The 15,996-nt window shown below is 33.6% G+C and overlaps 1 protein-coding gene across 7 annotated transcripts; it reads right to left on the bottom strand.

Annotated features, from left to right (window-relative positions):
- Positions 1-2,758: 2,758 nt before the first annotated feature.
- On the bottom strand, positions 2,759-15,901 carry LOC107890860 (probable serine/threonine protein kinase IREH1). Of its 7 annotated transcripts, none has more exons than XM_041101052.1 (18): positions 15,034-15,900; positions 13,274-13,338; positions 12,980-13,162; positions 11,543-12,907; positions 10,774-10,946; positions 10,334-10,580; positions 8,217-8,309; positions 7,987-8,127; positions 7,742-7,834; positions 7,024-7,228; positions 6,634-6,719; positions 5,513-5,601; positions 4,408-4,459; positions 4,222-4,278; positions 3,959-4,129; positions 3,783-3,860; positions 3,272-3,470; positions 2,759-3,173 (listed from the first exon to the last, which is right to left on the bottom strand). In XM_041101052.1, the coding sequence occupies exons 1-17, from the start codon at positions 15,686-15,688 to the stop codon at positions 3,384-3,386; spliced, it is 3,840 nt and encodes a 1,279-aa protein (XP_040956986.1). In that variant the 5' UTR covers positions 15,689-15,900; the 3' UTR covers positions 2,759-3,173; positions 3,272-3,383. The 7 variants fall into 7 exon arrangements, with proteins under 7 accessions (XP_040956986.1, XP_016670931.2, XP_016670930.2 ...); XM_016815442.2 differs by having other exon boundaries at positions 3,956-4,129; XM_016815441.2 differs by having other exon boundaries at positions 15,028-15,900.
- Between the last annotated feature and the right edge of the window lie 95 nt (positions 15,902-15,996).

Consider the following 15,996-nt stretch of genomic DNA (forward strand, 5'->3'; position numbering starts at 1 on the left):
ATATAATTTCTCAAAGGAAATTTTTTTTTAGGTTTTAATTCGAGATTTAAATATTGTATAAAAATTAATATTATATGTTTGCGTGAGAAATGGATAAATTATACTAAAATCTCTTTTACCACTTTGTGAGTGAAAATAATAATATTGATAAAAATAATCACACTCTAAAATATATATTAATTTTAAAAAAATAAAATAAAAATTTAATTAAATGACATAATTATTTTTGATTGCATTCGATATTAATTTAATTTTTATATTTTATTAATTTAATATTACATTGATTTAATAATAAACTTAAATACAACAAATATATATATATATATGAAAAATAAAGGAAGTGATGGCGTGACCAAAAACTCCTTAGGATTCCATCAAAAATAGAAAGGTGTCTATCTATTAGGCAGCTGCTTATTCGTCCATAAGTGGAAGCACAGCATCACCACCGCTTCACATAAATATCAGATTATCTGTTTTCTTTTTCTAATTTTTTAAAATAATTTTACTATAGACAATATTTAGAACTATTTATATTTCTTTCTTAATCTATAAATAAGAAAATGATGTATTTCAGCGTACTTAAATTTACATTTTCGATATTTCTTTTTATTTTTACTTGTTTGAAAAGTAAGTAGGAATAGTAGCTATAATTATACAAGTCTTATGAGCTTGCGGTCCGTACACTTTAAATTTATTATTTATTCAAAATGGAATGTAGGTTGTAGGGGATGGACAATCATTTAGATGCCTAAAATACATGTGGAAGTAGAAAAAAGGGTAATAATATTTTAACCAATACAACTGCTGAGATGCCATGCCAGAATATGATATGCTAAAGCTGTCGGGAAGGCATATTATAGAATAATACGAATATAATAACTTGGGAGGATAAGATTTTTAGCTTAATAATAAAGATGTTCAATAATTTTGAGATTTCGAAATCGAGACTCATTCATGGTTGAGATCGAGGGTTAAATTTTTTATTATAAAGTTGTTAATTAAAATTTAACTTGATTGATATAAGTATTGTTTTCAATATAAGAGAATATAAGTTTGAATGAACTGAAACGCATTATCTTCATATTTATAGATTGAGAAATAATTATAAATAGTTCTATAAAAAAGAATATTAAATTTAAAATGACATTTTGCAGCAATATCAAATATAAAATATTTCAGGTCTGAGTTATACTTTTTCTGATGTTTTAATAAAATATATAAATGGGTGTTTAAACCACTCTAGTAGACAAATATATTCATTTGAAAAGACTTTCGAATTGCTCATGACGACATAGAGGATTTTCCTTTTAGATTTGAGATAATAATTTTTACACTTTCAATGGAATTTTTATGAATTTATTTTAAATTATAATTAGTTTTGTTGATTTTTGAACATCAACTTGATTTAATTGATTCTTTAATATTTTCATACAATTAAAAGTTAAAAGTTGAATTTAAAAAAAAAAAAAAAGAGACGAAGTCACAAAAGAAGGTTTGAATTTTATCATTTTTCATACAAATTTTAATTGTAGTTTATAATTTTTTTAGACATTTTTGTAACATATTGTTTTGTAATATTTTTATAATTAAAATAGTTAATGAGTTTAATCTTATTCAACAATTTGAACAATATTATTTTACATATTAATTATATGAAATAAAAACATATTATTTAATACAAATAACTTATTGGTCTAGTGACAAAAATATTTGTGTTGAGCGTAGCTTTAATCCCTAACAACTCCACTCCTACTCCTAATTATCAAAACATATAAATTATTTAATAAATTAAAAATAAAAATGTAAAATCAAATGTAACGTATCTTGTGAACTTAAAGAATTAATAATCTAAAAATAAATTCTTGAAAGATGGTTGTTTCTATTATTAAAAAGGCATAATGATTTTTTCGTCCTCTAACTTTACAAAAAAAATTATTTTCATCACCGATTTAATTTTTTATATTTTTTAGCCTTTAAACTTGTATTTTTTTTATCAAATCACCTCAAAATGAGTAGAAAAATTAACATTTTTTAACTTTGTTAACGTCTCATACACGTGGATTGCCATGTGGATGACAATATTAGCATTTCATTAATTTTTTTAAAATTTAAAAAATATCAAAAAATTTATAAAAACTATTTTCAAAAATAAAAATATTAAAAAATTATTTTTCCCACTATTTTTAAAATTTTAAAAAATTAATTAAATGTTAATGTGTCATCGACATAACAATCTACATGCATATCACATCAACAAAGTTAGCGTTATTTTTCATCCATTTTGTGGTGATTTAATAAAAAATACAAGTTCAAAAGTTAAAAAAGGCGAAAAATTAAATGGAAGCATAAAATATTTTTTTTTGTAAAGTTGGAAGGCAAAAAAAAATCATTATGACTATTAAAAAAGATAAAGAAATTAAAGCGTATTGCTAAAAAAAATGCAAGCATATTCACTAAAGAAAAAGAAACCATGTTTACAAGATGAAACTGATTATGAATTTCATTTTACTATAAAAATCACCTGAACCTAGAAATAGTTTAGATTCAGCATCTTACTTGTCTCTTCTAAAATATTTAAAACAACTTGGGTGCACGAGTCATGTGCATAAGCTATGATAAAAGAATAAACATAGACAAGGATGGAGAAAGACCAACTCAAACCTTGTAATTAGGATAGTATTGAAGTTTTAATTTAACCATAAAATATTTATAATACATGTTACATAAACTAACCATTCTTATATTTTATCATGTCATATCATATTTAAGATATTTTATATTTATATAAACTTAAAACATATTTAATGATTCACACAAGTATAAGGCCATCAATATATAACACATAGACTTAGAGCTGACATTTTCTACCTTGCAAGGCAAAAATTACTACTTCTCAAGAAGCATTGGATGATTCTTACAACCACCAATGACAGACAACTTTTGGACTGAACATAGAGGGATGTGTTTTCATTACCCTGAAGACTATGGAGAAAATCACATTTTACATCACCGAAACTGTGGGCGTGTAAGTTAGGGTTCACTAAATTAGGGTTCATCATGGTTATCAGAGTCAAAGCAGGTGCATGGTAAAACTGAAATCCCAGTATAAAGTTGCTTACCTACGAAAACAGCAAAATTCTGAAAAGGTTACAATCCCAAGTTTTCTTCTATCTCTGCATGCATCAAACACCAGATCATTTCACTTAACAATACAACATATATAAACAAAAGGAAAAAAATGGTGTAGCAAAGATTAAAATATAATACATACATGTACAGGGTATACAGACAGCTCGGGTGATGAGGCTCGTTAAATAATACCACAGCGATCTAATGTAAAAAATAAAAAATAAAACGAAGCTCTCACAAAGAGGAGCAGCTTCCTATGCATTCGAATTATTTGCCGGATGATCATCCTTCCAACCTTTAGAAAGCAGGTCATAGTTAATAGATGCGAGCTGGGACAGATTCTAACAACCACAAGGAAAAATAGGTATTAACAAAACTTGATAAAAAACCACAATGCTATTTCAAATTAACTATTAAGAATGGTGCAAACATTTAAAAAGTCTGCCAGACTTTATTTATGTCTGTTTTTATAATTATAAATAACATTGAACTAAAAAAATAGTTGCTACGAAAAAAAAAGGGATCTAGAAGTTTATTAAAAAAATGAAAACCTAAAATATTTCTCCAGGTGCCATTCTGGCAACAGTTAAAGTGCTGGCAAATTATAAAAACAATTACTAATGCACTCTTACTAGGTAAAAGAAAAGTAATACCTTAAATGAGAAATTACTGAAAGAATAATTGACAGATGAAATAGACTCGAATTCAGTCAGACCTCCACATTCATCTCCCTGTTTCATTGTCAACAGACCAACAGAAAAGTCAAACAACACGAATCATAGATAAACAATCATTTATGGAACTGCAAATTCTGGGGCTAGGGTACCACTTCATCTTGGTGGTTGCTCAGGTAATCACTACTGCCACTTAAACTGTCAGCATCACTAGAATCATCGAGTTCACTACCAGGATAAACATGATCATCTGAAGGATTCCACGAGTAGCGACTAGTAAAGTAACTAGTATCGAGTGCACTCTCCGAACTAGGAACAAAGGCAGCCTGTAAGATATGAAAAGCATTATGACTAATTATAAGACACTTGAAAAAACAGAAGGCTCATAATTCAGAACTGATGGCAAAGACGTCGACACCTTTTGCCTTGCAAGAGTGTCCCAGTTGATATCTTTGAAAAATACATGCTGCTTCACCTGTATAAAATTTCATTGTTTGGAATTCAATCATCTAAGGCTGCCCATTGTTTTAAAAAATGCAGAAATGTAAAGAAGAAAGAAAAAAAAATTCTCAAAACTTTTACACATATTAAGAACCAATATCACCTCCGATGCTCCTCTGGCTCCAAGTCTCTGATGGGGATCTTCTGTCAACAGTCTGGAAATTGGATAAATTAAGCAATTTTAAGTCCATGTCAAGTCACTTGAACCAAGTACAATACTGAAACAAAAACAGCATAACAAAAACTAAGAGTTTTCCATAAAAAACTAAGAGATCCCGAAGATACATTTAAGCTTGGTACAGGCAATTTTAAAGGACCCCATGCTAAAACATCTTGATGTAGTCTATCTTACTGAAAAAGTATTTTACAAAAGTTTAAAGGGTTTCTGTGTTTGTGAGAGAGAGAGAGAGAGAGAATTAATGGTGCTAAACACACAAAGTTCTTAACATATGAAGATATAAAATACTGTGAAAAGGATAAGATATTGAAACATAATTTCCAAGATATAGAAATTTTAAATAAATTGCTAATGCAATCACAAAAGTTAGCTTCTTTTTAATCTATAAATAATCTTCAGAAAAGAAAACATAGAAACTTCTAGAAAAACAAATTATAGAGGAATACAGGGTGAATTTTTCATCAAATATCTCGGGGGCTGGCAACAGCAACAATTAAGATGACAGATGTATGTCACTGTATCAGTATAAGGCTATAAAGAGAGGTTTCAGCTTCTATAAATTGAGAAAACAAAGCTTTAACTTTATTGAGAAAATATAAAATACAATAAATACGTCTGCAGAGATGTGTATAGATGCATCCCCTTGAGGTTTTAGAAATGTTGCTTTCAAGTTCATGATGGAGAGATAATTACACTATGTAGACACGTCTTGTATCTTGAGTTTCACTATATGTCGTGTGATGATATATCCAAGTTGGTGCTTGATATAACAAAAAATTTACAGCTTTATTTTCTCGATCTATAGGATTAAAACCTTTTTTAGTTAAGCAATTCAACAAAAATAGTACAATTGTCTTTACAAACCGTGCATGATAGAAATTCCACAAACAACAATTTACAATAATGTCCATGAAATAATGTTACAAGAAACTACTTAAGACTTGCTCTTTACAAGCAAAAGTTATATATTTCGACATGCATCAAATTCTCATGAAATACCAAAATGAAATCAATAAAACAATTTTCTTACCGATCAATTAGATCTTGTGCTTCTAGGCTCATTTCTTCAGGCACCCTTGGCCAAGGTATTTTACGGTTGAGAATATTATCAAATATTGTCTATAACCAAAATATGGAAGAAAATGGAAGTAAGAATGGGCAATGCTTTAAAATGAAATTTTGTAAGTGGATAGCACACCAATAATTTTAGCAGCATTTTTTAAGAACTCTGACAGTTCCAGAAAATGAACAATCTTTTAAGAATAATAATATTTTTATTAAAAAACAAACTTAGAACAAATCAACATTAGAGCACCAGGTACACCAGTTATTGTGCCAAAAGATTAATAAAAGCATAAAAGTTCCTTCTAGCTCAATCTATAGTTGCTATGCAGTTTTGACTCGATCAAACAGAAGACATACCCCCTTAATTGCCCAAGGTGCTAGAAATAACCAATATTATATATGTGCTCTGTTGTTTACTTCTAATATTGTCTCAGCAGTTTCCATCCCAGCCAAGAAAGGAACATCTGGAACACAAAAGTATACCCGACAATTGGCATAAGACTTGTCTTCCAATCCATGCATTACCACAAGAAAGTTATGACGGTAACTAGCATTGAGAACTTCGAATTGATGTTAACCAAGGATATGATTGATTTCCCACCCTCATTGAACAAACACCTAGAAACATGTTTGTCACTAATCTAGAAATAGCTTCATTCTTACAATGCCTCATTTTCGAGGCAATCTGGATTAAAGGAAACCAGCCATGGGATGGAAACCAAAATTTAATGATGGAATATAGAAAACAAGAGATAAAGAGATTTGAATTCCAAAGCAAGAAAGAGTTCTACTGTCTGATGGTGTAATTCAAATATCAACAGCACAACAAAATCTCAATATATTTGGGAGGGGGGGAGAGAAGTAAAAAGTTGATATCCTTCAAAGTTCTAATCAACAGAATTAAGAGCAAAGAAAAAAATAATCTACAAGGTAATAGGTGGAGAAGCCTAACTTTATGTAAGACCACAGGAGACCTAATACTTAACAGATAAGGGATAACACTAACAAAATGCATAACAAGAGAAGTAAAAGGGAGCAGAACACCAGTACCAGCAAGAACTACAACAGCTAGAATTGATATATTACCTGCGGATGCTCTGCATTGAAGGGTGGAATGCCAACAATCAGTTCAAACAGAATGACACCCACAGACCACCAATCCGCTGTTGCACCTGAGGAAAATTAGATGATATGGTAAACGTACAGATTTAAACATGATCAACCAAAGAATAAATGCATAAGCATATGGGATAGAAACAAAGAGGGACAATCAATCGGCTCCCATAGGCTTTGAGCAAATTATGACCAAGATATCAGTCAAAAATATTTTAATCAACAAATAATTTGGATCCAAGTTGCTTAAGCTTCTAGATTAACACACTTTTGAGGTAGATCTTAATCTAACTTGCCCTTAAAGGGAAACAGCTGATTAAAAAGGTAATTAAAGCACCTTAAACTAAAACAAGTTATACAAACCATGTCCTGTTCCCAGAAGAATCTCTGGTGCCAAATAGTCAGGCGTTCCAACAGCAGATCGTTTCTTCCGCCTCTCTTGCTGGTGGTCAGATGCAGATAACTGAGGCTGCTCATCGTCAAGTAGAGATGTGCCACTAACTGCTGGACCAGATAAGTCATCAGTGCTGTTGATGAGACCAACCTTTGAAAGCCCAAAATCGGTCAACTGCTAGGATGGAACGTTTAACTATTAGTTCGCAAGGGTATGTTCAAAAAAAAAAAAGAAAGGTCAAAAAAATTTAGCACTAAATTAATATCAATGTCACATTCCTTTAAAGTACCCTAATTTGCTTAACAAATTATCAGCTTGAAATAAAATAGGTAGTACCTTGACCATTCAATCACATCTCACTTTTCAACATAATGAATTTTGCCAGTACCATACAACACAGTTCTACTTGGCATTGTAATCTCAATAAATTTAATAAATCATGAAAGAACAGAAAAGGAAAGATGATATTTTGTATTATAACAACAACAAAACAACAATAATCAATCAATTGTAACTAGAGAGATGATATCCTGCTTCTGACCAAAAAAAGATGATATTTTCCGTTGTGACTGTCAATAGCGACACAGTTATAATTACTGAAAATAACAAAGTACAAAACGTATGCAATGTGTATCTTCTAATACCCATGAAAAGAAGGAAAACAAGGAAGGTCATATTAACCATTACCTTGATATGACCATCGTGTGCAATCAACAAATTATCAGGCTTCAGATCCCGATGAACCACATGCTGAGAATGTAAATACTCCAATGCAAGCACCTGTAAAAATATGTATATATGTTTTTACACTTCATATAACAACAAAGAAGATTTTCAACTAACATAAGCCAAAATATATATTCCTCATAATCTATTAAGCCAAAAGTTGTGTTTCCAAAAAAATACTTACGACTAAAAAAAACAAAACTTACTACTTCTGCTATGTACACACGAGCAACCTCTTCATCCAAGCAGCCTAAATTTCTCAACAATGAATATAAATCTCCTCCATTTAAATACTCCATCACAAGATACAAGTTCTCACGGCAAGTAAATGAATAGAAAAATCGAACCTATACAGCACATTGATAATAGATTAAGGTAAGAATAAGGAAAGAAGCTCTCAAATAAAGTCAATTCTTTGCAAGCTAGACCTGCTCACCACAAATGGGTTGCGGACTGAAATCAAAATATCACGCTCTGCTAATATACTTTCAACTGCATTCTTACGAATCATATCTGCCTTCTTTAGAACCTGCACCAAACAGCACAAACAATTTTCTTTTCTTGAAAATTAAATCCACCTTCACCTCTCATTGACAAGCTAACTGCTCAGAATGATGGAAATAAGATGATGGGCACAAACATGGTACAGCAGAAATATTGAGGGGAGTCATAAATAAAAACAAAGCAGAAATTGCCTTCAAAACAAAAGAGAAACACATGATCACTAATACAATATAAAAAGGTAAAACAATAAGAATAGAACATAGGAATAAGATAAAAGGCCTGAAAAGAAACAAAGCAGAGCAAGAGAGAAGCAGGGAACCAAAAATAAATTTTAGCTAAAACATTTCTACGGGCATTGTCATGAAAAGAAAATAGAATTTTCTTCACATCCATTGCTTGTATGATTGAAAATGAGAGGAAAGAAAATAAAAAAGATGAGTATATTTCACCGTTATATTCTTTGTTAAGATGAAAAATAAAATACAAAAAATGATGGATAATCTTCAAAATATACAAACTTGATTCACACCACTAAAATTTTTCTTTTTGTTTTTTTTTTCCCAATTTGAACTAATTTGTTTTAGTTATATAGTAGGTGTGACAAATGATAATCTTTCCTATTTCCTTTTCTCACTTTTCTTTCCTGCCAAGCACCCCAAATTTCATTTTCTTTCCACTTTCCCAAACCCTAAACCCAAAATTCATTGTCTTTCCAGATTAATAATCAAAAGCAGCACCACTGCCCCATGGATTCTTGCGCCATCCATCACTGTAAAACAGATTGAGCTGCAGGCATCAAGGGACCAAGATTATATTCCTCGTTTGAATTACTCATATGTAAGCATTTCAAAGGGACAAGGAAGAGGATTTAATTCTGCCCAAACCAGTTCAAATGTTAAGATGAGTAACATTACTGTGTCAGTAGTTTGACCATATTTTATGCAAAGAAAATGTGCTATTACTATCTTGGGTTGTGGGTATTTCATGAAAGTACTCCTTTTTAGCCCATAAGACTAGATTTTGAGGCCCAAATGTCCTTATTGCTCCATGCTTGAATCATACTGGAACAAATAAAACAAAGAGGTTGGAAGGAATGCCAAGGTGGAAAGTGGAACGTTACATTATTTATTTTAAACCCAACCATTAAATTTTAAAATTTACAGAAGCCACAAACTTTCACATATTTTTCTCCTTTTTAGTTTCTTCTTTATTTCTAAATATCTCTCACATCTTCTCCCTTCCTCCATCAAGTTCAGTCTCTCCAGATTTGCATATTTCTCCAGTCTTTATTTGCCATCTACAATACTACATTCACTTTCTGTGCAAGATTCTTCTCCTCATATTCCTTAATTGATTATAAATTGTCTGTGCATTGTGTAGCTTGAAGATTCTATAGCATCTGAAAGGTAATAAGTTCAGATAAACAAAGAAGAGAACTTTGTTCATCGCAACAATTTGGTCTAATTAGAAGGTTTAATCTCCCACCAAGTCAGCTGCTTCTGACAGAAATCGCATAACCAAGTCCATGCAAGTCTTGACAACAAAGCACTCTAGCAAAAATGCAAAGACACAGCTACATAGATTTTGATAAGTGATTTACTAGAAATAAATTTATTTAGGCATAATCTCTTTCCTCAAATTTCTAGAACAATTTTCAGGTCATCTTGCTGAATGGGAATGTGAATGCAACAAAGTCCCCGAAAGGTGATCCAAATCACAATAACATAGGGAGTTATCAAATTTAGTAAATCCTCTCCACAAATATTCAGGATAGAGAAGTTTAGAGTTTCTAAGAAATGAAGAGAGCAGCGAAATATGCATCATAACACCGAAGATGCACTCAAGTATTTTTACTTATGCATGATGCACTCAAGTATTTTTACTTATGCATGATGTAAACACAAGAACCAACCAAAGTAAACAAACCAATAAAGCTTTAAAAGAATAAGAGAGGTGCCATAATTGAGGAAATATTAAAACAATAAATGAAACATCTATTATATTCATTGATAGAAAAGATCTTAGGGAAAGAAAATAAAACTCAGGTACCTTTATGGCAAAAAGATCCCCCGTTGTTCTCTTTTTAGCAAAGAAAACACGTCCAAATGCTCCACGACTAATTGGTTTTATTATCTCAAAGTCATCTATGGAGGTACGGTCTTTGGATGAAAGAATAGGGCTAGTTCTCAAACTACGAACCACATCATCCTCTAAGGGAGCATCCTCATCAATGACAGTACTAGTTATATCAACTTTTTCATCCTCGACTAGCTCACAAAGCTGCAAGTACTTCTCCCTACAACATTGAATTTATAACTGAATAAAATTGCAAAACAAACTCAATTAGCACCTTTTGCTCAAAACTCAAATATTCTTTACGATAGAATGTTCAGCAACATATTCATCAGATGGCTAAATATTATTTTGTTTGTCTATCTACTTCATTGTGTTTACTAGTGCCAAAGAATAAGCATCAGCAACATACTTACCTGATCAGTTTCTCAATGCGTGCCCCAAATGTTTCTACTGTAAGTGCATTAAATTTTCTGCGGTCTATGACATTTCTCAAGTCATCAAGACAAGATAGCAAATACGGCATGGATTGATCATCAGCCAATGGTGTATTTGCTACGCATCTGGCAATATCAGCAAGTTCATTCATCTGCACAGCATGGAAGAAATTAGAACTTGTGCAGCTGAAGTAGACCTAAATACACTAAACTGGATACTAAAAAGCAACACATCAGGGTCACAGAACCCAGACTCTTCAAAGCAGATACGTAATGTATCTGGAATGCATAGAATTGTATTTGCAAAAGTGATCTGAAACAAATTAAGACTAAGGCTTTCATCTTAAATACTGTATAATCAATCTGCAGAGGCAACTATTGACAATCCAACAGTGGTGCATAACAGTTGTATTTGTAAAAATTGAACGGAAACAAATTACAAATAACAAACAACATAGACAAAAAGGTTTTTTATATGAAAAGTAACTCTGACAATCAAAAGGAAGAGCATAACAGGAGAGGAGAGCCGTGTATGAATGGAAGGTCAAGGGAGGGAAACTATAAACTTGTATAGTAAAATATATAAAATAAATAAATAATAAATAAAAAAACATACTGTTGCATTGGACATATAAAATACATATTAAAAAGGCATACATATAACAGTAAATATAACAGTACATAGCATTTTCTGCAGTTCTCAAAGCAGGCTAATCATTCTGAAATAATTAACTTGGCAAAGAGATACCTGTGGAAGATCCTCTTGCTCAGAGAAAGCACCCTTGCCTGACAATAACAAGTCTATCTGACAAGTTCTTGGTGTCGATAAAGGAGATCTAGGAGTCATGCTTCCTGCAGACGATGTTGTCATTCCTTGATCAGACTTTGGACCAAAGCGAGTTTTACATGACATGGAAGGTAAACCCTTAAGGTCATCCATAAAAACTGAATTATCAGCTTCAGGGAAACAATCAAGCATGTCTTCTGAACCTCTCCTTGACCAATCACTTAGTTTAGGAGATAGAACATCAGATTCTTCAGTCACACTTGAATTTGATGCTTTTGCAACATCTGGGCTCCCTAAGTGTTGGATATCCTTATTAGCAAAGGAATCTGCCATCTTCTCAAGTGTTTCAGCAATTCTTACAAGGCGTTCATCAACACTTAAGCCGTTCTGATCACATCGATCAGCAGCGGTACATATTCTTGAGTGATCTTCCACATTTGAGGTGGGAACCTCCTCCTCACAAATGCGGCATATTATAGAACTTCCTTCAGAAGCAGTCGGTTGGTCTCCCCGAGAACCCGAAGAAACTTTGTGTTGATGCTTAGAAGGCTGCCCTTCAGATTCTTTTGCAGCAGGAAGCTCCTGAAGGTTAATAGAAGTCAGATCTACATCAGACGTCCCTGTTCTTTTCAGAGTTTCACTTGTGCTATTATGCTGCTCCTTAATAGCAGTAACTTCCTTTGGACCTTTTCTGGCAGGAGTTGGGAGTTTCTTCCAAGAAGTTATTTTGTCTATGCTCGCAGGAGACTCCAAGTTCTTTGGTGTGTCATCAATGGGAGCAACGGAACCTCCTGGCAGGACAACGTGGTCCTTACTCCAATCCAAGGCATGTTGCTCCTGACTATAAGATTTCTTAGACGAGGCTGCTTTTGATGCCTTTGATGAACCCAAACTTTTTGCTTCTCTTAGAACACCTGAAAATTTTCTATTGTCTACAGGATGCAGGACTCTAGATTGGCGAAGTTGTACCAAAGGTTCATCCTCAGCCAACCCACTTTCTTTGTGAAACTGCAACAATCTTGTACACCTTGTGAGAATGAAAAGCATCCGGGTATAAAGCTGCTTCAGCACACACGCAGGAAGTTCTTGACGCTTATCATCTAGCTCCTGAACAATGCCTTCACACTGAAGCCAAAACTCACCAGGTGGTGTCATAGCACACCTTCGAGCCAAAACCAGCAAATCCTCAATAGTTTCCTGCCACTCAGGATGACTGTCAGCAGTTCTTTCTAGAACTCCAACAAGATCTGCTGCAAAAATAGCCAGATCAGAGTTCACTTCCTCCTTTGCTTTGTCAAATTTTGCTCTAATAGCAACCAAGGTTTCCTGCATAAAAAGAAAATTCTTGTTAGAAACACATAACTGAATGAAAATGGGAGGCAAGAAATAGAAACAAACCTCCAAGTTGTTTAAGCGCCGAGGTTTCCAAAGCGGAAATGGTCGTACACCTTTGGAATTTAATTCATGGGAAAAGCTCTTAATATCAGCAGGGAACCTCTTCCGAGGACCACTTGTAACACGGAGAATAGCTTGAAAACGGGGCGATTCAGATTCCTTTGGGTTTTCACAATCAAATGAAATCTGGGAAAGAAATAACACCATCACAAGTTAAAACTTAAAATGAAAACAGAAGGCAGTTGTCCCTAGTAATAAGTAACAGCAAAGTAAGGATCAACGAAAATACTACTGTACCTCTGGTGTACAAAAATCTGAACTTTTTAAGCCTCCAGAGTGCCCAAGTGATGACTCGTCTTGCCCTGGTAACAAAATTCCAAGGTTTCAAAGCAACGTTTGAAAGAAGAATCACAACAAATTGCCAGCAAGCCTTCATGCAGCGAAACCATTTTATTATGACCCAGCATTCCAAATAAAAAGTAGTTTGAACCCCCAGAAATTTTCTAAAATAAAAATCCTCTTCTAGTTAAAACAGAAAGGAGAAATGAAAAAAATGCACTCAAGAGAAATGTTGCAGCTTCAGAGAAATGCATAACTAGAAAAGCAGTGGGGTCTTTCTTTATGACATTAGGAAGGAAGAAGATGGTAACTAGAAAAGCCCCAAAAGTACTTTAACCAAATCATAAGGGTAGTATTCCAAAGTCCATATCGAAGTTCAGAACTTCAGATAGGTGGAGATGGGGCAGTGACAGTAAATACTCAAAAAACTTTGTTACATAAGAAGCATTTTATAATAACCAACAATTTGAACTGGCAATATGAGAAAAGCAGTTCATTTCATATCCTTTATAATCACATCACCCTCTAAGGGGCAGTTTGATTACTGAATATACCAAATTAAATGCAGCTGCTAAAAATATTAAGAATCACAAGCATATCAGCATCTTAGGGAAATTCCCTTTAGCTCTCCCAAAATCCATAGCCCATCAACCATTTCTATTTCTACTAATCACCCATCCACATTCTACATGCTCTTTCTATTTTAATCTCTTCATTCTTGAAGAAGATTAGTCCAGAATTCAAAAAAAAAGATCCTGTTGAGACATGGCAAGAAGAGACAATGAAGAAAGGCCTACCAGAATCCAATATAATATAAAAGATGAATCAGTAAGATCACAAGTACTATATTTCTGTGTTGAACATGATATATTTACCCACTGCGATCAGCAGTAAACATATCATGCACTTTTAGCAATTAATTTTCATATGCTAATGTTTCCCTCGACAAAAATCTAATATTAACTGAGATAAATGAAACTTTACAGAAATCCTTAGAGCAAATTATATACCTTTCCATTTGGATTCTACCAGCTCAACCTAATAGCACAATTTTAAAATTTTTCTTTAAAAAAAAAAAGGTAAATTGGAAATTTTCTTTACAAAGAATCTTTAAAATTCAATCTCTGCAACATGCCAAGTGCCAACTGTTCAAGAAAAATGCACAAGAGCATGGTAAAAGTAAATAATATTAACTAAACCATTGCATGTCTTTTATCATCTCAGAGTGACAACAATCAAACCAAAGCAACTTTGTCTGGCAACATGTTCTTTTAGCATCTTCATCTGTGCTAGAGAGTAAAATTCTTAAACATCACCCTCTCTATCTCTCAATAAGTTTTATAAGGCACCAATTCAAATGCACTTCCACAACTTATCATGCCTCGTGGTAAAGTTAAGCTTCGTGTTCATTCTGCCTAGCCTTCTAACTTTCTGACCTACGGAAGAATAGCTCAAAGCTTTAATGCTAATCTAAGATAGGGTAATTCTAAACAGATGATGAAAGCATAATAAACTGTTTTAGCATCTACCAACCAACTGGTCATGAAACAAGGAAATCCAGAAAGAGTCCCGGAATAGAGGAGATAACAAAAATAAGAACAGATAACTATAAAGCAACAATACTGCCACTAAAGTATCATCAATGGCATAGTTGAAACATCAAGCATATGAGAAATACAAGAAACACTGGTGAGTCAAAGTAGGAACAGTACCAGCACCTGAAGATGGTTCCCCGTTCTGCAACCGTGACTTCCCTTGCACACCAAGACTCTGCTCTCTTGAGTGCCAACCACCACCACTCCCAGTCGACATACTATCCGAATTGCTCACATTATCAAGCAAACTGTCTTGCAATAACCTCTTGGTCAATACGTCTTTCTTCCCAGAACCTGATTTCGACGAACTACCATCGCCACCACTACTGGAACGTCCAGGCCTAGACAAGTTACTAGCTCCGAGCACTGAAGCCACTGCACTTTTCTCACCTCGGAAGCTGAAAAATGTCTCCTGCGGCAAGGGGCCAGAGCGGGTTTTAATCCGGTTCAAACCCAAGGAGGAGGCTAGTAGGGGCGACTCGGACGAGGACCTGTCCTTGGCATCGGGCTTCTTGGAGGTAGAAGAAGAAGAGGGCTTAGAAGGTGGTGTTCGGGGTTTGAGGTCCTTGCTTCTAGGTCCATCTTTTACTTGGGTTTGCTTGCAAGCAACGGGAGAGAAAAGGGAAGTGGAAGTGGAAGTGGAGGCCTGTTGGGAAGTAGAAGCTCTGGGTTTCTTCTTGTCGGATCGGATGGGGGAATTGGAAGCAGATCGAGGGCTGTTTGATCCGTCAGAATCCGATTTCTTCGAAGAGAAGAAGAGCTTGTTTTTGAACACCATTTCATTTATTCACTGTTTTCTTCAAGCACAAAGGAAGAATGAAAGGCACCACTAAATGATTTTTCCACCAACCATTTCTCTTCTTGAATAAAACCAAGTTTGTTTGTTGTTCAAATAAAAGAGAGCGTTGAAGAAGTTGGATTTTGTTCAAAGCCTTGAGATTGAAGAGAAAGAATGCGACATCTAAGGGGGCAAAGTAGGTGGATCACGGATGGATGGATAGCATGATATATATTAGAAAACCGAACCGGATCGGTCGCATCAAATTTTGACTACCATGTGACTTTTAGACGTCACTTCTAACAAAT

Source organism: Gossypium hirsutum, chromosome D09 (genome assembly GCF_007990345.1).
Source record: "Gossypium hirsutum isolate 1008001.06 chromosome D09, Gossypium_hirsutum_v2.1, whole genome shotgun sequence".
Classification (NCBI taxonomy): Eukaryota; Viridiplantae; Streptophyta; class Magnoliopsida; order Malvales; family Malvaceae; genus Gossypium; species Gossypium hirsutum.